Source organism: Schistocerca gregaria, chromosome 8 (genome assembly GCF_023897955.1).
Source record: "Schistocerca gregaria isolate iqSchGreg1 chromosome 8, iqSchGreg1.2, whole genome shotgun sequence".
NCBI classification, from domain to species: Eukaryota; Metazoa; Arthropoda; class Insecta; order Orthoptera; family Acrididae; genus Schistocerca; species Schistocerca gregaria.
Genome location: NC_064927.1, coordinates 458,136,420 through 458,161,683, shown reverse-complemented (window position 1 = coordinate 458,161,683; position 25,264 = coordinate 458,136,420). Strand labels below are relative to the sequence as shown.

At 41.3% G+C, this 25,264-nt stretch overlaps 1 protein-coding gene across 1 annotated transcript in view; it reads right to left on the bottom strand.

The window, feature by feature from the left end:
• Window positions 1–19,379: 19,379 nt before the first annotated feature.
• Window positions 19,380–25,264, bottom strand: part of LOC126285243 (uncharacterized) — a 163,858-nt gene continuing 157,973 nt past the window's right edge. The window contains exon 6 of the mRNA XM_049984540.1: window positions 19,380–20,100. Within this exon, the coding sequence (XP_049840497.1) occupies window positions 19,962–20,100 (139 nt within the window). The 3' untranslated portion in view covers window positions 19,380–19,961. The remainder of the gene's footprint in view (window positions 20,101–25,264) is intronic.

The window sequence follows — 25,264 nt, the reverse complement described above, 5'->3', positions numbered from 1 at the left end:
AAGTGCGAATTGCGCTCAGTTATTCGGTTTTTGAACACAAAGGGCACTGCGCCGATTGAAATCCATCGCCAATTGACGGAATTGAATGGGAGTCGTGCACGGATGTCAAAAATGTTCGTAAGTGGTGTAGATAGTTTGCAACTGGTCGGACCGAAATTTACGACGAACAAGGGAGCGGGAGACAGTGTGGAAGGCTGAGCAAAGCATGCGTGAAGATCGGTGGATCACCCTGGATGATCACTGCACGTTGGTTCCTGAGGTTTCCCGAAGCACCGCTCACAGAATTGTAAAGGAAACATTGAACTACCAGAAGGTGTGTGCATGCTGGCTGAGGATCACATGCGGCAACGAGTTGATGCTTCCCGCGCATTTCTTCACCACCTTGCAGCCGAGCAGGAGAACCTTCTGGACTCAATTGTCACGGGTGACGAAATCTGGGCATACCACTTTACACCTGAGATCCAGCAACAATCACGTCAGTTCATAACTTTCTGAACAGCATGGCGGTGAGCTGGCATAGGCGCACGAAAACTGCCACAGCGTATAAAAAAATGCAACGATAGAAATGGTGATTATGTCGAAAAATAGCTGAATGTTCAAGCTGTAAACTGATGTAAACCATTGAAGAAATAAACAGGTCTATGTACTTATAAAAAATAGGAGACCTTACTTTTGCGATTACCCTCGTATAAACCTTATTTACCCAAAACTTTCCTAATTCTTTCTTCCTTAGCAATCATGAGACTCTTATGAATTAAGTTTTTTCAGTTTCTTTGAGTGATTGTTTGCTTACACTTCTACCACATTCACATGTAACCTTAATTTTATGGTAATGAGACACAAGTTCTTTACAAATATTTCGATATCTACCTCTTCGATACTTATCTCTACAGAATTCTTCAATATCTTTTTTATCCATACACTAATGGCATTCCTTTAGCTGAAGGCTACTGTTCATTTAAAGGTAATACATTTAATAGGAAAAAATTTAAAAAATTTCACAGAGTGAACTCCAGATCATATTTCGTATGAAATACTGAAGGAAGTTGCAGAGTAAATTCCAAATCTTGAAATTAATTGTCATTATTTTTAATTTTATTCATTCCTTTGTGTCTCAATTTACTATTCAGTTCTCCAAAAAATTGAAGGTCCCAATTATTAATTAATTTTAAATATCTATCAGGTAAAATAATTTTAAATTCACTGTTGAGCTCCAAACATATTTTTCTCCATATCTAGTACGTAAATATTCACAATCAGTAATACTATATAAAGCATTTACTTGTAATCTTTATAAATAAGTAAGTATTGCTAGTGTTGTTGAGCTTCTTCAGTAGAGCTTCAATTTATAAAGAAAAAATTTATTGGGATTTTAAATATAGTTTATGAAGAGTGTCACAAAAACGAGTAATGTCCATATGTTAATGTATCTGTTTTATTTTCAAAAATACATCTTTTCTCATCGTGAGGACTCCATGCTTTCTTGTTTACCTCAGTTATGTAGATTACATGTTTTTCACTTTGAATCCTATTAATTGTGCTATAGTGTTCTCTATTGTTGAACAATCGTTATACTCTTCTAAGCTTATTTTAATTTTAACAACATATTTCTTCACTCATTTTGATTTTTTCTCTTCCTTGTTACCAGCTTCATAGTAACACATGGTTGCTTAAAACTGCAGAATTCTTCCATTATTTTTGCATTACATTAGTTTTCATTTTTCTAAAATTTTCTTGATTACTTATGGAATATCATAAATACTGTCCATTGGATAATCATCTGTATCAAAGTGATCAATCACCGATTTCATGTCTACACAAAAAATACTATTTTTCGTATTGTAGATGTAACTGTACATATCTTGATAACACAACTCAATATTTTCTCCATATTTTGGTGTCATAATTCTACAGTGGAAATCATACATCAGTTCTGTGGATAAGTCAAGTGTACTCGTGTCCACATAGATGGGTTTAATAAATTTGTTTTCGTCTTATTCATATGGCTAGCAACAAGATTTTCATTAAATATTGTTCTCACTTTAAATTTTGGCTTTCATAAAAGTTTATCACATTTTTCTCCATCTGAAACTTATTGTATAGCTACTCTGTTTCCTATACTTTTCATCGTTTTTCCAAATATTAAACACTCCTCAATTTGTAGAAATCTTTTTGAAAATCAGTCTTGGCTATAGTCGTCATTCCAGTATTTAAATCTCTGTACTTTTTAAATCAGTCAGACTGGTTAAATTTTAAGATTATATTTATTTTTGTTATCCTCATTCCTAGAGACAAGTATTGTTTAAGATTTCTGTAGTGAATAACATAATTATTTTTGTCGATCACAGTAGTCCACAACTTCCTTTCTTTAGTGTTACATACAAGCTTATTCTCTGGTTCAAATGGTAAATCTTCGTGCAAATTATGCATTTCTTTTGGATGTTGTAGATCTACTTCAAATATATGTCCATGAGCAGCCTTATACGAAATTTCACTTATTTTTGTACAATCAAAAGAATCTGGATTATCCTATGCAAATCCACCATTTGGTAAGAACTGACTTATAACATAAGCGTACAGATTGTTTCCTTCTCAATACACTCAATAATTTGATATCTTTTTGATATCATAATCATTCATACATTTATTATTTACATATCTTTTACGACACTATGAAATACCATCTGCTATTATTTTTGCAACCAGAAGAATAAAATTATAATCATATAATAATGCTAGTGGTTGCCTAGCCGAAAGAACCGACACCATATCCATATAAGTAGATCATCAAATAACGTCGGCCGATTAACCCGAGATACAAGCAACGGGCAATTTGCCAACAAGTCGCTACAAAAGCCTTAACGATCTGGTATTTAACGCCACGGACTTCCAGGAATACGCCGTCTACTTCTATATTAATTCCTTCTTTCTCCTGGTGGAAGAGTTGCTTGTAATTTTTTCTGTATATCAGCTGGATACCGGATGAGCCAAGCTGCGTGCTGCAGGCCAGGCCAGTGACATGGTATTCAGATGGATCACCCCTGGCGTTGCGGCCTACCTTTTCAGACGAAAGATCAAGACAATCTAAGAGCAGGTACCAGACACAGACCCGACTTCTTTTGAGGTTTGGTGCCAGCCAAATGTTCAAATGTGTGTGGATTCATAAGGGACCAAATAGCTGAGGTCATCGGTCACTAGACTTACACACTACTTAAACTAACTTAAACAAACTTATGTAAAGAACATCATACACACCCAAGCCCCAGGGAGGACTTGAACCTCTGGCCGTGAAATGAGTGACATGGCGCCACTAACAGCGTGGCAAGTGCGCGCGGCAAGGTGCCAGCCAGTTGCCTTCCTCGCAAAGAGTCTCAATTTTTACAAGCAGCGGCATCCCGGCATCTGAGTAAAAGAAACTTCGAAAGAACTTCGTTTTGTGTAAAAAAAACTTTTCTTCCATGAATGCTAGGCAAAGAAGAGTCAGTGAGAAACAATCATCATAGCGTCCTGTGAGAAGTGGCCAGGCTGCTTTTCAAACAGGATTTTTTGTTCTTTTTAAAAGCACTGGGTCAAATTTCTGGCGCTAGTTTATTCAAGGCGTATATTCCTGGCTTAAAAAGTTGTAAAGTTGTAAGAGAGCTTCTCATTGGCTAAACTAAACTATTTGCAGAGTAGAGGAAATGTGGACATCAAATCCCTTGAAGTGAGTATTTGGAGGTGATCGCATCGGCTAAAACACTGGCTGAAGATGGAAAGGTGCCTCAGAATTTTCAAGACGTGAAAGCCCTGCTGTGTAGTGATTGGTTAATGTTCTAAAATTTTTGCAATGAGGGAAAACTGTTGTTTTGGTAAGGAAAAAAGCATTGGCCAGTATTTTGCAGTGTTGGTTTGATTGGTGCACAAGAATTGTGCAGACTTGTTGAGTGGAGAACGAAGACAGTATCGATAGAGAACTATCTACATCGTTGGGAGATAGAAGAGAGCATACACTTCGGCTTAGGACACGGCGGCGAAGACAGCTTCAGGATACAGAAGGGAGTATTTTACTTAAAGATTTCATCTGGAGACCAGATAGAAAGCTGCTATATCGTAATCTGTCGGAGATTGCGCCCCCCCTCTCCCCTCTTCCGCTTCAAGCATCGAAGTGCTGAAGACGGTGAGAAATCGTTGCTTGGGCGGGCAGGATGGCATAAATGTTAGGATTAGCCAAACTTCGCAATGCAATGCTTTTCGTGAGTGATTAAAGTATCGTTACGGCTCAGACGGAAGTATTAGTCACATACGCAGTTTCGCAGTATTCTAGCCAATACAGGGAATCACAGCGTAACCATCATAAGTTCTGTCTTCTAATAATTGATGTTTAGATACGGTCTTGTCCTATGATGCAACAATGTTCGGTAGTTTTTGCCACAAGCAGAAGCTGAGAAAAATTAATGTATGCTGAAGTTTATTTAGAGGCGTGTAATGAGTGGAAATCTTTAACTGGTGCTGAAAGCGCTACAGCCAGTATGTTGCAGAAATGTTGAAGAGGTTTTGTGGAAGAAGGTTTGTAGGGAGAGTTGTTATATAGGATGACTTAGATGTTTTATAGGTTAATTCCCTCAGAAGACTGAGAATGTATAGATGATTGTTAAGAGGAGTAAGCACAGCTGGTATATTGATGGAAGCATCCTACCTGACCATTTCTGACTGCATAAGGTGTCGGTTCTTGTGTGTTGGTGGAAATCTTCAAGGGGCTACTCTGACAGGTCTTAAGAGCCATATCATGTTGTCGACATTTCTCTAAATAAAAAACTGATTATACGACACAGAGGTGATTATAAGAACTGACTGGGAAATGGCTAGTTATAAATTGGTGGAACGAGGAGAATTACTTTACCTTTTCTGCTACACTTGGAGAAATAAGTCTCGCTGAGTTTCTTATTCTTGTTTATTTTCTTTGAGTGCGATTTGTAGGACTCTTAGTCTCGGTTTTTAGCATTGTCTTTACTGGTACCTCTTCTTCAAGGCACTTTTGTGTGTGTGTGTGTGTGTGTGTGTGTGTGTGTGTGTGTGTGTGTGTGTGTGTGTGTGTGTGTGTGTTTGTAAATACTATAAATACTGACGAAGTTTAAGGAAATAATGTGTTACTAGATATGGCTTGCTGTTTAATAGTATGACAGACCTTTTGCAGAAGTGATGGGTTTGACTACAGGTTTGATCTGACACCAGAAAGTGGGGAGACAGCGTATGAACCGATGTTTGTAAACACTGAGTGATTGAGGGCGAAATTTCTTTTAGTGTTCCCGTAGGTGAGTGTTGTGTTACTTTTAAGTCGTCATGACCATGATTTTTGTCCACATTTCTTCTTTATTTTCTGTTCCTAGGAACATATTTCTTCTCCTATCTTCTTTACTTATAATGTGTCTGTATATTGAAGTGAGTGGTATGTGAAAATAGTTCTGGGTTGCGTGGACTGCAGAGTTATAGTATGATGGATTTTGTTATTTATTTATGAGAAATCTGTTCGAAGAGAGATTGGAGTGTTGGATTGGTGCACGAGTACGCAAAGTTTTTCCATACGTTTAATAAACACAACACATACGCATAATAGAGACTTTAGTCATCAGTAATATGTTCTTCTTCACTATTTACAACAGTCTGCCAACGCTGGGTAACTTTTCCATTCCACTACTGTATACATCACGTGGTTTTGAGGCGAAGAACATGTCGAGCCATGTTCGAAGCGCATTTTTATCTGGAAAGGAAGTTCCTTGAAGGTTTTTCGATGGAGAGCGGAAATGCTGAAAATCTCAGGGCGCTAGATCAGGTGAATAAAGTGGGTGAGGAATGATTTCCCGGGCCAACTCCTGTACCGTGTTTTTTGTAAGTCTAGCAGAAAGCGTGCGCCCATTACCGTGGAGTAGCATCACTTCATGTTGTCTTCCTGGTCGTTGTTTTCTGGTTTTCGCCTACACGATGTCTCGGGTTTGTTGACAATAAATGTCAGCAGTGATGGCTGCACCTAGAGGAAGCAATTCGCAGTACACCACACCATCACTCTTCCACCATATCCGTAACGTTACCTTTTAAGGATGCGCGCAGATCTTTGTACGGGGAACTGATGCTCTGTTTGGGCTGAACAGTTTCTTTCTTTACCTTATTTTCCTTATGTTAACATAAGTATACCATTCCTCGTTGACGCAATGACACAGGACAGGAATGGTTGGCGTTGATCAGCAGCCAATTGATAATGAGCAAACAGAGATAAACATATGATAACACTCCGATTTTTGTGATTTAGGCTTAAAGCATGTGGTAGTCATGCACCCGATTTTTGAGCCTACCCCACTGCATGCAAATGTCATACTATGGTGGAACGATACCAGTTCATCGCATTTGCTAGTTCTTGAGTACAATGACGTGGATTATTGTGGATTAATGTGTTTAAACGATCTTCATCACACCCCGAGGGTCTTCCTCAACGTGGAGAGTCACTAATGTCAAAATGTCCTTGAAACGAGAAAACTATTTTCTTGCCGTGCTCTGTCCAATGGCTTTAGCTCCATATGCGGCGCAAATGTTTCTGGCTGTCTCTGCTGCTTTCAGGCCGCTATTGAAGGCAAACAGAAGAATATGTCGGAAATGTTATGATATCCCCATTTGGCACTTCATTTTCTACAGTCCATAGCTCCACCTACTATCTCCAAATCACAAAACGACAACATGCAAACCGAAATAGCAAGGGTTAACTACAAATAAAAAGTGACAATCGATAAATAAACCCATAGCAAACGGAATACCAACATGAAAAACAAAAACGCTATGACGTTAGGAACCAGCCTTATAGAAGAGTATTCCAAATTACTAGTGCTAGGAAGGGACAGATTGGTGGTGTGGTACAAACCAGTGTTTTTCCTCTTCGTGTTAAGATGGGTCTGTGGGATCAGGAAGCATTAATGATCGTATGCATGCAAAACTAATGTGCGTAATTTTCCAACCACATCAGTGAATATATGGGATGAGGTAGTGAGACAATGTGATATATTGTGACTGTGAGCCGGCAGCTGTGGCCGAGTGGTTCTAGGCGCTACAGTCTGGAACCGCCCGACCGCTACGGTCACAGGTTCTTATCCTGCCTCGGGCATGGATGTATGTGATGTCCTTAGGTTAGTTAGGTTCAAGTAGTTCTAAGTTCTAGGGGACTGACGACCTTAGAAGTTAAGTCCCATAGTGCTCAGAGCCATTTGAACCATTTTTTTGTGATTGTGAGACTCGATTCGGATGGCTAAATTTGCTGTCAGGAACAAGGCGCTTCCGAGGTCGAGGAGGCCCTCTGTGCAGTAATTTCTTTTATATCAGTTGTGGTCCTTACAGGGTAAGAAAGGTTATTCACGACAATGTAGTCAAACTTGAGACACTATGAAGTTGTAAGTCGGAAGAGAAGCAACATATCACCGACATTAAGAAGTTCAAGAAGTAAGAGAAGTACCGATGATCAGGAGCACAGCAGCTTCTTCCAGTGGCTGTTGTGATGAATGAATTAATCTGTACTAAAAGGTGTGCAGTCCTACCCTTTTAACAGCAGCTGTGGGCTTACTTGAATAGGTTAATTTGTGGCAGATATCGGAAAAGGAATGTTATTTAAGCCAAAGTGATGATGACTTGCGTGTGCTATACTGAACGGTTTCATATATGAGGTGATCTGAGGGTTAGTGATGATGTTGTTTGGGCCACACCAACTGAGTGATGATAGGAAGGTATTAATGGAGCCAATTGTGAGGAATTCACTAAGTATGTTCCATGAAAGGTTTTGAGGGATGGGAAAGATCCACCATGGTTTAGTAGCCGTGTCAGAACGGCGCTACGTAAACAAAGAGCACTTCATCTCTGTTTCAAGAAAAGTGATAACCTAGCTGACAAACAAAAGATGAACGAAGCGAAAATGAGCGTAAGAAAAGCAATGAGAGAAGCGATCAATGATTTCGAGAATAAGACGTTGACAACCGACCTAAGAGATTTTGGTCGTATGTAAAATCAGTAAGTGGGTAAAAATCGCCCATTCATTATCTCAGCGACCACACAGGTACATAAATGGAAGATAATAGACACCAAGGCCGAAATACTGAATTCGGTCATCCGAAGTTGTGATGTCACCGCCAGACACCACACTTGCTAGGTGGTAGCGTTTAAATCGGCCGCTGTCCTGTAGTATACGTCGGACCCGCGTGTCGCCACTATCAGAGATTGCAGACCGAGCGCCGCCACACGGCAGGTCTAGAGAGACTTCCTAGCACTCGCCCCAGCCTTCAGCTACGTAATTTGCTACGACCTAGCAAGGCGCCATTATCAGTTTCTATTGATATTGTGAATCAAGTGCCGTCAAAACCGACGTTCGTCATTAATGGATTAAAGTTAAGTATTCCACCAGCTACGTCCGTTGTTTCTAAATTCTAATTTCCTTGTCCTGTTCCAGACCTCACGCCAGCCTGCGTGAGCTAAATCGCGTGCCTTTCGGCCTCCTCTAGTAACACGGTGTTGGCTCTCCTGCCAACCACAACAGAAGTTGTTTCACCGCTCAAGATCGTAACACTGTCCCTCCTTTCAATCGTGGCGCGAACTTCGAAATGGCAGATAATGAGATAACCGACCTCGGAACTGAAAAGCAGCTGCAATCGCTTAGTAGTGGAAAGGCTTCAGGACCAGATGAGATATCTATAAGATTCTGTAAAGATTATGCGAAAGAACTTGCTCCCCTTCTAGCAGTAATTTATCTTAGATCTCTTGAAAACCAAAGGTACCTGTTGTTGTTGTTGTCTTCAGTCCTGAGACTGGTTTGATGCAGCTCTCCATGCTACTCTATCCTGTGCAAGCTGCTTCATCTCCCAGTACCTACTGCAACCTACATCCTTCTGAATCTGCTTAGTGTACTCATCTCTCGGTCTCCCTCTACGATTTTTACCCTTCACGCTGCCCTCCAATGCTAAATTTGTGATCCCTTGATGCCTCAAAACATGTCCTACCAACCGATCCCTTCTTCTAGTCAAGTTGTGCCACAAACTTCCCTTCTCCCCAATCCTATTCAATACCTCATCATTAGTTACGTGATCTATCCACCTTATCTTCAGTATTCTTCTGTAGCACCATATTTCGAAAGCTTTTATTCTCTTCTTGTCCAAACTAGTTATCGTCCATGTTTCACTTCCATACATGGCTACACTCCAAACAAATACTTTCAGAAACGACTTCCTGATACATAAATCTATATTCGATGTTAACAAATTTCTCTTCTTCAGAAACGCTTTCCTTGCCATTGCCAGTCTACATTTTATATCCTCTCTACTTCGACCATCATCAGTTATTTTACTTCCTGAATAGCAAAACTCCTTTACTACTTTAAGTGTCTCATTTCCTAATCTAATTCCCTCAGCATCACCCGATTTAGTTTGACTACATTCCATTATCCTCGTTTTGCTTTTGTTGATGTTCATCTTATATCCTCCTTTCAAGACACTGTCGATTCCGTTCAACTGCTCTTCCAAGTCCTTTGCCGTCTCTGACAGAATTACAATGTCATCGGCGAACCTCAATGTTTTTACTTCTTCTCCATGAATTTTAATACCTACTCCGAATTTTTCTTTTGTTTCCTTTACAGCTTGCTCAATATACAGATTGAATAACATCGGGGAGAGGCTACAACCCTGTCTCACTCCTTTCCCAACCACTGCTTCCCTTTCATGCCCCTCGATTCTTATGACTGCCATCTGGTTTCTGTACAAATTGTAAATAGTCTTTCTCTCCCTGTATTTTACCCCTGCCACCTTTAGAATCTGAAAAAGAGTATTCCAGTCAACATTGTCAAAAGCTTTCTCTAAGTCTACAAATGCTAGAAACGTAGGTTTGCCTTTTCTTAATCTTTCTTCTAAGATTAGTCGTAAGGTCAGTATTGCCTCAAGTGTTCCAACATTTCTACGAAATCCAAACTGATCCTCCCCAAGGTCCGCATCTACCAGTTTTTCCATTCGTCTGTAAAGAATTCGCGTTAGTATTTTGCAGCTGTGACTTATTAAACTGATAGTTCGGTAATTTTCACATCTGTCAGCACCTGCTTTCTTTGGGATTGGAATTATTATATTCTTCTTGAAGTCTGAGGGTATTTCGCCTGTCTCATACATCTTGCTCACCAGCTGGTAGAGTTTTGTCATGACTGGCTCTCCCAAGGCCGTCAGTAGTTCTAATGCAATGTTGTCTACTCCGGGAGCCTTGTTTCGACTCAGGTCTTTCAGTGCTCTGTCAAACTCTTCACGCAGTATCGTATCTCCCATTTCGTCTTCATCTACATCCTCTTCCATTTCCATAATATTGTCCTCAAGTACATCGCCCTTGTATAAACCTTCTATATACTCCTTCCACCTTTCTGCCTTCTCTTCTTTGCTTATAACTGGGTTGCCATCTGAGCTCTTGATATTCATACACGTGGATCTCTTCTCTCCAAAGGTCTCTTTAATTTTCCTGTAGGCAGTATCTATCTTACCCCTAGTGAGATAAGCTTCTACATCCTTACATTTGTCCTCTATCCATCGCTGTTAAGCCATTTTGCACTTCCTGTCGATCTCATTTTTGAGACGTTTGTATTCCTTTTTGCCTGCTTCATTTACTGCATTTTTATATTTTCTCCTTTCATCAATTAAATTCAATATTTCTTCTGTTAGCCAAGGATTTCTAGCAGCCCTCGTCTTTTTACCTACTTTATCCTCTGCTGCCTTCACTACTTCATCCCTCAGAGCTACCCATTCTTCTTCTACTGTATTTCTTTCCCCCATTCCTGTCAATTGTTCCCTTATGCTCTCCCTGAAACTCTGTACAACCTCTGGTTCTTTCAGTTTATCCAGGTCCCATCTCCTTAATTTCCCACATTTTTGCAGTTTCTTCAGTTTTAATCTACAGGTCATAACCAATAGATTGTGGTCAGAGTCCACATCTGCCCCTGGAAATGTCTTAAAACTTAAAACCTGGTTCCTAAATCTCTGTCTTACCATTATATAATCTATCTGATACCTTTTAGTATCTGCAGGGTTCTTCCATGTATACAACCTTCTTTCATGATTCTTAAACCAAGTGTTAGCTATGATTAAGTTGTGCTCTGTGCAAAATTCTACTAGGCGGCTTCCTCTTTCATTTCTTAGCCCCAATCCATATTCACCTACTATGTTTCCTTCTCTCCCTTTTCCTACACTCGAATTCCAGTCACCCATGACTATTAAATTTTCGTCTCCCTTCACTATCTGAATAATTTCTTTTATTTCATCGTACATTTCTTCAATTTCTTCGTCATCTGCAGAGCTAGTTGGCATATAAACTTGTACTACTGTAGTAGGTGTGGGCTTCACGAAGCCAAAGGTACCTAACGACTGGAAAAAAGTGCAGGTTATTCCTGCTTTTAAGAAAGGCCATAAGACTGATCCACATAAATATAGACCTATATCGTTGACATCCATCTGTTATAGAATTATGGAACATGTTTTATGCTCAAGAATTATGACTTTTGTGGAAAATGAACAGCTCCTCTTTAAAAATCAGTATGGATTGCGCAAACAGACATCCTGCGAAACTCAGCTCGGTTTGTTCCTCCATGAGATCCACAGCGCAGTGGACAACGGCGCTCAGGCTGACGCCGTGTTCCTTGCTTTCAGTAAGGCATTGGACACCGTCCCGCAATGCCTTTTAATGAAAGAATACGAGCTGACGGAGTATCGGAGCAGACCTGGGACTGGATTCAAGACTTTCTTGCAGATAGAACTCAATAACTCACTCTTAACGGAACCAAATCGACAGACGTAAAGCTAATATCCCGAGTACCACAGGGAAGTGTCATAGAACCGTTGCTGTTCACAATATATACTGGGTAATCAAAAAGTCAGTAGAAATTTGAAAACTGAATGAATCACGGAATAATGTAGATGGAGAGGTACCAATTGACACACATGCTTGAAACGACATGGGGTTTTATTAGAACCAAAAAAATACAAAAGTTCAAAAAATGTCCGACAGATGGCGCTTCATCTGATAAGAGTAGCAATAATTAGCATAACAAAGTAAGACAAAGCAAAGATGATATTCTTTACAGGAAATGCTCAATATGTCCACCATCATTCCTGTTGTGAACAGCAGTGTAAAGCATGTCCGGAGTTATGGTGAGGCATTGGATGTTGTCTTTCAGCATCCCTAGAGATGTCGGTCGATCACGATACACTTGCGACTTCAGGTAACCCGAAAGCCAATATCCGCACGGAGTGAGATCTGGGGACCTGGGAGGCCAAGCATGACGGAAGTGGCGGCTGAGCACACCATCATCATCAAACGACGCGCGCAAGAGATCTTTCACGCGTTTAGCAATATGGGGTGGAGCGCCATCCTGCATAAACATCGTACGTTGCAGCAGGTGTTTATCAGCCAAGCTGGGGATGATGCGATTCTGTAACATATCGGCTTACCTCTCACCCACCACATTTTGCTGTGCAGCGCCATCTGTCGGACATTTTGTGGTTCTAATAAACCTCATGTCATTCCAAGCATGTACGTCAATTTTTACCTCTCTATCTACATTATTCCGTTGTTTATTAAGTTTTCAAATTTATACAGAGTTTTTGATCACCCAGTATATAAATGATCTAGCAGAAAGCGTCGGATTCTCTTTAAGGCTATTCGCAGATGATGGTTCAAATGGCTCTGAGCACTATGGGACTTAACATCTATGGTCATCAGTCCCCTAGAACTTAGAACTACTTAAACCTAACTAACCTAAGGACAGCACACAACACCCAGCCATCACGAGGCAGAGAAAATCCCTGACCCTGCAGGGAATCGAATATTCGCAGATGATGCAGTCGTTTATACCAAAGCACCAAAGTTAGAAGATGGTAAGAATTTTCAGAAAGACCTGCAGAGAATTGATGAATGGTGCAGACTCTGGCAGTTGACCATGAACGTAAACAAATGAAACACATTGCGCATACATAGGAAAAGAAATCCACCACTTTACAGTTACACTGTTGATGACAAACAGCTGGAGACAGCGTCTGCCGTAAAGTATCTAGGCGTAACTATCAAGGGAGACCTTAAGTGGAATGGCCATATAAAACAGATAGTGGGAAAAGGAGACACACGACTCAGATTCATCGGTAGAATCATTAGTAAATGTAACTCATCCACGAAGGAAGTGGCTTATAAGGCGCTTGTTCGCCCTATTCTTGAGTGTTGTTCATCTATCTGGGATCCCTATCAGGCAGGGCTGATAGAGAAGGTAGAGAAGATCCAGCGAAGAGCGGTGTGTTTCGTCACGGGATCGTTTAGCTGGGGAGATAGCGTTACGGAGATGCTAAACAAACTCCACTGGCAGACATTACAAGAGAGACGTTGTGCATCACGGAAAGATTTACTATTGAAATTTTGGGACAGCAATTTTCAGGAGGAGTCAAACAACATATTACTTCTCCCTACATATATCTCGCGTATTGGCCACGAGGAGAAGATTCAAGAAATTAGAGCCAATACAGAGGCTTACCGACAATCATTCTTCCCACGCACTATTTGCGAGTGGAATGTGGTTGGAGGGCTCAGATAGTGGTACCGAAGTGCCCTCCGCCACACACCTTTAGATGGCTTGCGTAGTATGATGTAGATGAGACACTAGTGTAGCAGATTAGTTCTATTATACATATATGAACTTAGAGCTAAGAGGTCTATGAGACAAGTATTGAAACAGGAAGAGTATGTTCATGATGGAGGAGCCAAATTCAGAATTAAAGGATAGGAAACTGACGGGTGAAATCCAAATCTTTTACGTACAATGTGGGAGGACCACAATTACAATGGATGGCACTGTGAAAAGTGTACAGATAAACAAGGATACACTCAAAGACCTAAGTATGGCGTAATCAGTCAACCTGAGACAAGAAAGAAGTAAGGAGAAAGTATTCAAGAAGTGATGCAGTTATTGCAAGATAATGAAGTGTTCACTGTTGTTGATATTGTTTACGTGCTTTCTGGCATGTTGGAAAGAGAGGAGTGTGCCATAACGAACGAATAAGTTGATTAACTAATAATGAAAGGTGAACATTAACAGGAAAATAAGGGTTGTAAGCTGTGTCCAGGATCATGGTAACGATCTCAGTTGAGTGTAGCATGGAAGAAATAACAGTGGTATAGCAGTAGTGTGGGACCTTCATTAGTTAGTGTTGGCGCAGTATTTTGTCGTGAGATGATCGATGGGGTCCATGTGAACCTAGATCGTGTAGTAGAGAGATGTCTATGTCTGTATATACACATATCTCAGGGCAGTTAACGCAGTGCATGTCGAAATTAACAGAATGTTAGGAAGAACTAACAGTAGAAGTTCCAATCCCTTACTTCTAATAAACCTACTTGACCTCCCGATGCTGATGAAAGTGTAAATTTGTTAACTAGTAAGTCAATATGAGTGTTGAATCAGCACCACATTGGCTGTGGTCTGTGTGGATAAGTGATAATGTTGTTTTTATGGCTAAAATTAAGTAGTCATCAATAAGCTACAGATATTAAGGAAATGTAGATAAACAGCTTTACTTGTGGAAAAGTAATTAGCAACTTTCTTGTGGCTGACTAGTGCCTTTATTAATGCACTTAAATAATTTCGATTGAAAATTAATTTTTTGCAATCGGTGTGGTGGTAGTAGTATATGTGAATGCTACATCTCTATTGGAACACTGTTTCAGGTAATACGAGACTCCATATGAAGGCAAGACATGAATGCCAGTTGTCATACGAGAACTCCATGGTTAAGGACAGATTGGTGGTCCCATTGCACCAGCTTCTGTGTTCATTTCCTCTGCACTGGAGAAGTTCAACAGTTCTTCGGTACTCCAACAGGGCGGCTTCGTGCGTGCTACGGAAACCCACCTTCATCCAGTTAACAATTCGAGGACACACAGTCTGCGTTCTCACTAAAATTTCTGAATTATGTATGCAATGACGAATATATTATAATTTTTAATTTACAAAGTAATGTCTAACCTGTGGTTTGGAGATGATAGTTTTTAATGCGCAGTTATCTCCCCGAGCATTAATTTCAGTTCAGAGATATTGTAGCGTCCTTCAACCAGCTGAAAATAACACATACCTCCTTTCGCAAGAAAGATATTCATATGTTCTCAAGGAGAAGTAGATTATAGATCATTAATCGATTATATAACATCAGTAAGTTCCATGGTACAGGATGTTACAGCACACAGAGGCAGTGATATAAATTCGGGTCACTATCTCGTAATTTTAGAAATTAGAATAATAGCAAATTAGAGGAAAAATAACCCAAATCGAAACCGAATACATGAGGTTGTGAATATGGTGTATCTCCTACATGAGGAAAGATTAAGAACTGTTTATGAAAATAGACTTAACGGAGCACCGAATGGGAATATCCACAGGTGCAGATTTAAATAAATAATGAGGAAAGATAATGCGATCTACATCTATATCTATACGCTGCAAACCAATGTGATGTACGTGACAGGTGGACGTCCAGTTCTAGAAGTTGTGAGTTAACTAGCGTTTCGCTCTCATTTAAGTATATGGCCAAAGGAGTCACCCTTCAGGATTTGTGAAACGAACCATGTCATCCAGGAGCGCATGCCACAAAGGGCGCAAATTCACCGCGAGATGGGGAAATTCACAGTCGTCTATTGTCTATTGAGGCCTAAGCGCTGTAGTGTGCAAGTGAGACAGACGAGAACCTACGTCATAGAGAAACCCCGTAGAAACCGTCTGTGGCCAAGGAGAAGTAGCAGTGTTAAATATGGCGCAGCCGGCTGCGGTGGTTTCGCGGTTGTAGGCGCTCAGTCCGGAACCGCGCGACTGCTACGGTCGCAGGTTCGAATCCTGCCTCGGGCATGGATGTGTGTGATGTCCTTAGGTTAGTTAGGTTTAATTAGTTCTAGGCGACTGATGACCAGAGATGTTAAGTCGCATAGTGCTCAGAGCCATTTGAACCATTTGAAATATGGCGGACCTAAGATCGGCCATAAAGGGAAACATTTATGGAAACTATTTAATTCTGTAGTAATTCAGGGAATGAAGCCACAGTAATTTTAATCTGCCAATCTCCATATATTTTCATGGTGATCCCAATAAAACTTGAATATTGCTCATATCCACAATTGTTTAGGTTCAAATGGCTCTGAGCACTACGGGACTTAACATCTATGGTCATCAGTCCCCTAGAACTTAGAACTACTTAAATCTAACTAACCTGAGGACATCACACAACACCCAGTAATCACGAGGCAGAGAAAATCCCTGGCCCCGCCGGGAATCGAAGCCGGGAACCCGGGCGCGGGAAGCGAGAACGCTACCGCACGTCCACGAGCTGCGGACTCAATAGTTTAGGAATTACTATTAAAGTGAAATTAACAAGTTTTTTTAACAAAGACCTGAACGCTAAAATCTGAAGGCTTTGGTCGGTCTTAACGATCGACATTGCATACAGACGCGCACCATTAAAATAACAAATGTTGTAAATATCAACTCTGTAACTTTACTTGTTTAACAGATATAGTAAATTTAAATTATAAGTATTTTCAGTTAAGCATCAGATCATTATTTCGTCCATACAAAACACCTTATTGAATCATTAGGTAATAGAATATTTGTTGTAAAGTTTAGTGCATAATAGTTACTTTTGTTCTACATAGGTAGGAATGATCATCAAAATAAAATAAGAGAAATCAGAGCTCGAACAGAAAGGTTTAGGTGTTCGTTTTTCCCGCGCGCTGTTCGGGAGTGGAATAGTAGAGAGATAGTATGATTGTGGTTCGATGAACCCTGTGCCAAGCACTTAAATGTGAATTGCAGAGTAGTCATGTAGATGTAGATGTAGATGTAGACTGAACGATGACAGCATGACACCTTATTGAATCATTAGGTAATAGAATATTTGTTGTAAAGTTTAGTGCATAATAGTTACTTTCGTTCTTTATTTATCATAAAGCAGATTGGTGCAAGGCTACTGACTGTGACATTCAAAGTTAAGAAGGAAACTGTATTGGTTTTATGTAAGAGAATTTAACGTTTATTATGTAATGGATATTATTTTTACTTTATTTATAGCGTGAAAGTGGTCAAGCTTTGATTATTTAAATATGTTAAAATGTAAAATAATGTAGAATAAGCCATAGTCAATCAGATGGACAGCTTCAGGAAAGGGAACTGCGCTAGTCCTTTGAACGATATTCTGAACGCGAGAAACGCGGCCGGGGACGGACTGAGTGACAGTACAGGTGTAGACGCGAAAGCGAGCCGTTTGGCTGGAGGCAGCAAAGTGAACAGGCGGTCGGTCTTTAGGCAGATAGGAAGTGAAACGGCTTAGAAAATTTCGCGTTGTGTGGTGTCGCGGGACTTCGCCTCTGAGCGGTGAGCAGCAGCGCGCCTCGTGTGAACTCTTAACTTTTCGCGTAGACAACGAGGTGGAATATTAGACTTGTATGTCTCGACGGCATTGTGAGTGATTGAACTGTGTTAAATGAATATGCGCTCGAGCGTAACAGTAATTCTAAATACGGCCACTTTCGCTATTGGTTAGTTTCTGAATAAACATTATTCTAACCAAATCTCAACTGTGTGGCCTTCATGATTTATGGGTTGTTAATTTAGTGGCTGACTTCTTGGGCAGTCTGTTGTGTGGCGCTGACACATTCTGTTTTGAGGTCCATAGCGTACTTTGAGCATTTCAGAGAATGATATCTGTTGTTGTGAATCTGGCAGAAACTACCTGGAATACTTTATTTTGGAGATGGAAATTCACTTAATACTTTCTTCTTATTCATATTAATAGAAGAGACTTTGGAGAAATTTTAGAGTTACTGGTATTTCTGTAATTTTTGTTCATATGGTTCAAATGGCTCTGAGCACTATTGGACTTCACTGCTCTCGTCATCAGTCCCTTAGAACTTAGAACTACTTAAACCTAACTAACCTAAGGACATCACACACATCCATGACCGAGGCAGGATTCGAACCAGCGACCGTAGCGGTCGCGCGGTTCCGGACTGTAGCGCCTAGAAACGCTCGGCCACTCTGGCCGGCTGTAATATTTGTAATGAGGAAATTTTGTAATTGTTAGAGCCTTTTTACGTTGTTCAGTAGTTCCGTCAATAAAGAAAGTTTGATTTCTTAAAAACGATTTTCTTTAAAGTAATACCTACAGCCATGATTCATAGTAAACATTTGAATTTTTATCGCGTGTGCAACAGATTGTTTCTGACAAAAAGAATTTAGAGTTGATTACTTGTCTTTAGCTGCTGCATCTGCTGATTTGTTTCTGCTTTGGAGGACTTCGATAGTTGAAACACATATACACACACAAAAAGAGGTAACAGCAGATCTCTTCTTGCACTCTTCTGCATACAGTATGTAGTCAGGAATGTCAAGTATCGTGCTAGCAAATACATTATTTTTCAGTGAATAGTGTAGGTAATTTGACAGAAATATTTTCTTCTGAATAGAGCAGTAATTTATTTTTGTGGATATTATTTGTCTAAGATTGCACTTCATATTACGCACGTTCATAATATGTTTTGGTAATGATTTTTAATTATACAGTTTTCACTGAGCACACTATCAGTTTCTTTTAACATTTATTGAGATACATTTTCTTTACTTAAAATTTTGTTTTTCATTAAGTTTACATACGCAACATAGGGCCAAACAACAGTCAGTTTTGCTGAGCGGTTGAATATGTTACCTAAAGTACATGTTATACGAGGAAAAAGTTTTCGGAATCTATGTATTCAGTTTCTCACGTAGATAAAATTTGTATAAAACGCTTACACTGTTAGTAATACGATTTTCTAGCCAGCCACCAATTACACCCTGATGTTTGTCTTTCCCTTATAAACTTTGTAAAGCAGAGTTGTAGCAAGTTAAACATATACTACTACTACTACTAATAATAATAATAATAATAATTACTTATCAAATACTTTACATCAAAATATTAGAAAACCTAATGAAATTTTTTTAAAAGCGCTATCGACTACCACTCACCGAGAAAACTCGAACTGGGATGATTACCATTGAAACAGACCGAAACTAATAGAACATGTCAATAAAGTTCATGCAGCAGCTGATGGCGCAACTACGTAAATATGTGTTTCACGAAACGTGTTGTAGCCGTGGAGCACCGCACTGCTAAATTACGCCACTAACATGTCGATGTTGACGAAATGTTAAGTTCCAGATTGCCATTTTTCATTTACATACAATTTATTGCAGGCATTGCTTTTACGAATATAGGAATGAGAGAATTTGAAGAAAAGGGGGAAATTGTGTACAGGATAGTTGAGCTTTACAAGACACAAAAAATAATTCATTATTTTCACAAGAACAGATTTTTATTGCATGATTTTATGTACTTTTCGACCCCTAGTAACATAAACACTTCAAATGACATACACAAATATAGACTGAGAAAATGATTGTTTCTTATTCCAGATAATTTCTTACATGAGTAAGCAAGAAATATTACTGCACTGAATATATTTAGTACTAATACCTGTTAGAAAACGCAGAGTATTTTTTAGCAACTCAACAATCAGATGCAACAATTTTTGTGAAGAGTATGGTTTCATTTTTCTCACTTATCAGGAAAATATAACTTTACTGTCATGTTTAATCTGTATATACGGTCACCTTCTTTAGGTGCAAGTACTCACACAATTTCAGACGTGCATCTTTTCAAAATTGCAAGCACTTAGTGGCACGTTTGTAACCCTATGCAGTCTTCTGCACCCCCCTCTGCGTGAAAAGATCAGAGCAGGTAGGTGACGACCACAGTAAAGTCCACAGAATGGTAACTGTCACCTCTAGAGTCGCTAGCACACTGTTCCTGGTACTGGAGAAGGAAGTTTCGTCCGGGACGGGTGTGCAGCCCCTGACGCAGCGACCTCGCAGGCTAGGCGGGTTTTCGCGACACGTCGACGGTGACGCCGTCAGTGCCCACGTAGCGGTAGGCGTAGCTGCCCAGCGTCTTGTCGTGGGCGTTCAGCTTCAGCTGGCCTCGCTCGTCGAAAGCGCTGCCGTCGTCGACGAAGCTGCGACAAACGGAACGCGTCTACCTCGTGACTGCCACGATACACGCTCTCCGGCAACAGGGAGCACCTTGCTTTCAACGGTAGCTATGTGATAAACATACACTACTGGCCATTAAAATTGCTACACCAAGAAGAAATGCAAATGATAAACGCGTATTCATTGGACAAATATATTATACTAGAACTGACATGTGATTACATTTTCACCCAATTTGTGGGCATAGATACTGAGAAATCAGTACGCAGAACAACCACCTCTGGTCGTAATAACGGCCTCGATACGCCTGGGCATTGAGTCAAACAGAGCTTGGATGGCGTGTACAGGTACAGTTGCCCATGCAGCTTCAACACGATACCACAGTTCATCAAGAGTAGTGACAAGCGTATTGTGACGAGCCAGTTGCTCGGCCATCACCGACAAGACGTTTTCAGTTGGTGAGAGATCTGGAAAATGTGCTAGTCAGGGCAGCAGTCGAACATTTTCTGTATCCAGAAAGGCCTGTACAAGACCTGCAACATGCGGTCGTGCATTATCCTGCTGAAATGTAGGGTTTCACAGGGATAGAATGAAGGGTAGAGCCACGGGTCGTAACACATCTGAAATGTAACGTCCACTGTTCAAAGTGCCGTCAATGCGAACAAGAGGTCACCGATACGTGTAACGAATGGCACCCCATGCCATCACGCCGGGTGATACGGCAGTATGGCGACGACGAATACGAGCTTCCAACGTGCGTTCACCACGATGTCGCCAAACGCGGATGCGACCATCATGATGTTGTAAACAGAACCTGGATTCATCCCAAAAAATGACGTTTTGCCATTCGTGCACCCAGGTTCGTCGTTGAGTACACCATCGGAGGCGCTCCTGTCTGTGATGCAGCGTCAAGGGTAACCGCAGCCGTGGTCTCCGAGCTGATAGTCCTTGTTGCTGCAAACGTCATCGAACTGTTCGTGCACATGGTTGTTGTCCTGCAAACGTCCCCATCTGTTGACTCAGAGATCGAGAAGTTACTGCACGATCCGTTACAGCCATGCGGATAAGATGCCTGTCATCTCAACTGCTAGTGATACGAAGGCGCTGGGATCCAGCACGGCGTTTCGTATATTACCCTCCTAAACCCACCAATTCCATATTCTGCTAACAGTCATTGAATCTCGACCAACACGAGCACCAATGTCGCGATACGATAAACAGCAATCGCGATAGGCTACAATCCGACCTTTATCAAAGTCGGAAACATGATGGTACGCATTTCTCCTCCTTACACGAGGCATCACAACAACGTTTCACCAGGCAACGCCGGTCAACTGCTGTTTGTGTATAAGAAATCGACTTGAAACTTTCCTCATGTCAGCACGTTGTAGGTGTTGCCACCGGCGCCAACCTTGTGTGAACGCTCTGAAAAGCTAATCATTTGCATATCACAGCATCTTCTTACCATCGGTTAAATTTCGCGTCTGTAGCACGTCATCTTCGTGGTGTAGCAATTTTAATGGCCAGTAGAGTGCAGTCTGAGACAAAAGAAAAAGATGCACGAAGAAAGAACTATCGAATGTGACGGAAATCGGTAGACGTGGTGCGCATGTGCAGACAAACAAATGGCGTCAGTTTCAGAAAAAATCGGAGATTCATTCAAGAGGAAGAGCTTCACTAATAAAGCTAGTCAGTAACGCGTTGGTCCGACTCTGGCCCTTATGCAAGCAGTTATTCGGCTTTGCGTAGATTGACAGAGTTGTTTGATGTCCTCCTGAGGGATATGTGCCAAATTATGTCCAATGGCGCGTTACATCGTCAAAATTCCGAGCTGATTGCAGGACCCTGCCTATAATGCTTCAGACGTTCTCAGTTTGGGAGAGACCTGGCGACATTGCTGGCCAATTCGTGGTTTGGTAGCAAGCTCGAAGACAAGCAATAGAAACTCTCCGTGTTCGGGTGGGAAATATCTCGCTGAACTGTAAGCCCAAGATGGTTTGCCAAGAAAGGCTACAAAACGGGACCTAGAATATTGTCGACGTATCGCGGTGCTCTAATTGTGCCGCGGGTGACAACCTGCTATGAAAAGTAATGACACCCCAGATCAACACTCCTAGTTATCAGGTCGCGTGGCGTGCGACAGTCAGTTTGGGTATCCCACCACTGTCCATGGTGTTCAAATGGTTCAAATGGCTCTGAGCACTATGGGACTTAACTTCTAAGGTCATCAGACCCCTATAACGTAGAACTACTTAAACCTAACTAACCTAAGGACATCACGCACATCCATGCCCGAGGCAGGACTCGAACCTGCGACCGTAGCGGTCGCGCGGTTCCAGACTGTAGCGCCTAGAACATCTCGGCCACCACGGCCGGCTGTCCATGGTATCTCCAGACACACATTCGGCCTAGAGTCTCAATGACTGGAGTAGAATTGTCGTAAGTGATGATTCCCTCTTCGAACTGAGCCCCGATGACAGCGTAGAGGTATCTTTAGATGCCTGGGCCGAGGTGGCATACCTACCTGACTGTCCCCCGCCGTACGATCCAACAAGCAGTAGAAACTCTCCCGTGTACGGCCAACTACTGTCTTTCTGAAATGTAAGGTCTCCTCCTATATAGTCGCAGGTCATTGGGCTCAGTTCGAAGCGGAACTCACCATTAAATACGACAGTAACCAAGTCAAAAATACTACACGTTGGAGGTGTGTCTAGAGACGTTCCGAACAGTGGTGGGACACCAGCCTGTCACCCATCATACAGCCTGACAATCAGGAGTGATGGTATGGGGGTGCCACTTTTCTTGGTAGTAGAACCTCTTTGGCACAATTACCGCACAGCGATACGCCGAAGATATTCTACCCCCCGTTTTGTTGCCCTGCATGGCAAACCAGTCTGGGCTTACATTTCAGCACGATAATGCCCACCGGAACACGGAGAGTTTCTATTGCTTGTCTTCGTGATTGCCAAATTTCTACTTAGCCAGCAAGGTCGCCAAATCTCCCCCCCCCCCCCCCCACTTGATAATGTTCGGAGCATTATGGGCTGGACCCACCAACCATCTCGGGATTTTGAAGATATAATAACCCACCAATTGGACAGGACTTCACGCGATATCCCTCAGGCGGATGTCCAACAACTTTATCGATCAATGTCACGCCGAAAAACAGCTTGCGTAAGTGACACGCGGATCAACGCGTCCATGACGAGTTCACTTTCGTGATGCGTTTTCTCTTGAATAAGTCATCCATTTTTTCTGAAATTATAATAACTTGTTTATCTGTACATACACACCACATACACCGATTTCTGTCCAATTCTGGTACTTTCTTCGTGTTGCGTCGTTTTTTTTCTTTTCTTAGATTGTAGTTCAAAAGTGAAGTGCATTGGAGTCAAACACTCGTGTAAAATCTGCCATGGCTAACTGACAGGTTATTCAACTGACAAGCTATTTTCAATAGTAAGTGCATGAATCTTGGTCTAAGTCTGCATCAGTATATGAGGGGGAAGGCTACTCAAACAAGCCTTAAGAAAATGGCGACCCTGGCAAATTCTTCTTTACATCTCCTTAGAGAATCTAAATCCTGTGTATACTTTACAAATGATTTATTATGTTAAATAATAGCCGCTAAGAATGCGAACGAGGAAAAGATTGAAATTATGATTGAAGTCTGTTAGAAATGACTAAGTGCTCTTATTCTCAAACACTGTATCCATTTACTATGGGTACGCTGCCTCAAGACTTGGACACAGTTTGTAATTGTAATACTTGTCTTACTGTGTTAAATCTGTAATATAAGATTATGCTTGCTAATGAGTACATCGTGGTAGCATTTTAAATTTTTAAAGTCGGCCAATAATTATTTGAAACACTGAAAAACATTGTTGCCACTGGAAGCTGTTAGACCGGCAACATGCAACTGGGAATGTCTACTGTGTTAGCCGTTTCGCTACATATTTTTATTTATTTATGTATTTAACAAGGTCTGATCAGGACCATCAGGCCGTCTTTTACATCGGACCACGGTTTCACATATACAGTACCTGTTTTACATGATAGTAACCTAAGAGATAAGTATTTTAGTATCACAAATAGTATTAATATGATGTGAGTGTCTATAGTGACAATACGAGTGAGTAATACTGCCTATGAACTAATAAAGTTAAGGGAATGTATTCGCAATTGCGAATGTGAACCAACATTGGAATGATGACAATGAAAATTTGCGGTGGAATAGGACTCGAACATGGATTGCCCGCTTTACGTGAATGGTCGACTTAACCGCGTCAGCTATCCGTGTACGAATTACTGCCAGACCCAAATTTCCACATGCTGTCGTCAATGTGTTACAACCAGCACTTACACGTTACACGTATTACCGTACAAGAAGAAAATAGTCAGTGAGAGTCGAGGGCCTGGTGTTCGCGAGCAAATAAGGAATGGCAGTGCCTGTGTTATTAGAAAGTATGATGGAATGTTCCTTCAGACATTATATGCATGTCTGGAGTAATAGTGGCAGTAATTTTTCTACTGCTGCTGCTGCTGCTGCTGCTGCCACTAATAATAATAATAGTAATTATTATTATTATTATACTTGGCCATAGATGTCGTCAGTCCTGAGGATGACAGGCAAAATGGTTTCAGAACAAATTTTTACTCTGTAAAGTGAACTAGTGAACTGCTTTTGGAAGAAAGTGGGGGAAGAGTTATGTTGGGGAAGCATGATAGCTGTAAGGGGGGGGGGGGGGGGGGCTGGAAGGTTTGTCAGTCGCGGAGTCACGCCTGTGATAGCTCAGATGTGCAAAGTATCTTGTTGATTCGTGGTAAACGTAGATTTGATGTAAGAGCTGTGATGTAATGTGCGGTGTATTTTGTTATGTCATACACTCCTGGAAATGGAAAAAAGAACACATTGACACCGGTGTGTCAGACCCACCATACTTGCTCCGGACACTGCGAGAGGGCTGTACAAGCAATGATCACACGCACGGAACAGCGGACACACCAGGAACCGCGGTGTTGGCCGTCGAATGGCGCTAGCTGCGCAGCATTTTTGCACCGCCGCCGTCAGTGTCAGCCAGTTTGCCGTGGCATACGGAGCTCCATCGCAGTCTGTAACACTGGTAGCATGCCGCGACAGCGTGGACGTGAACCGTATGTGCAGTTGACGGACTTTGAGTGAGGGCG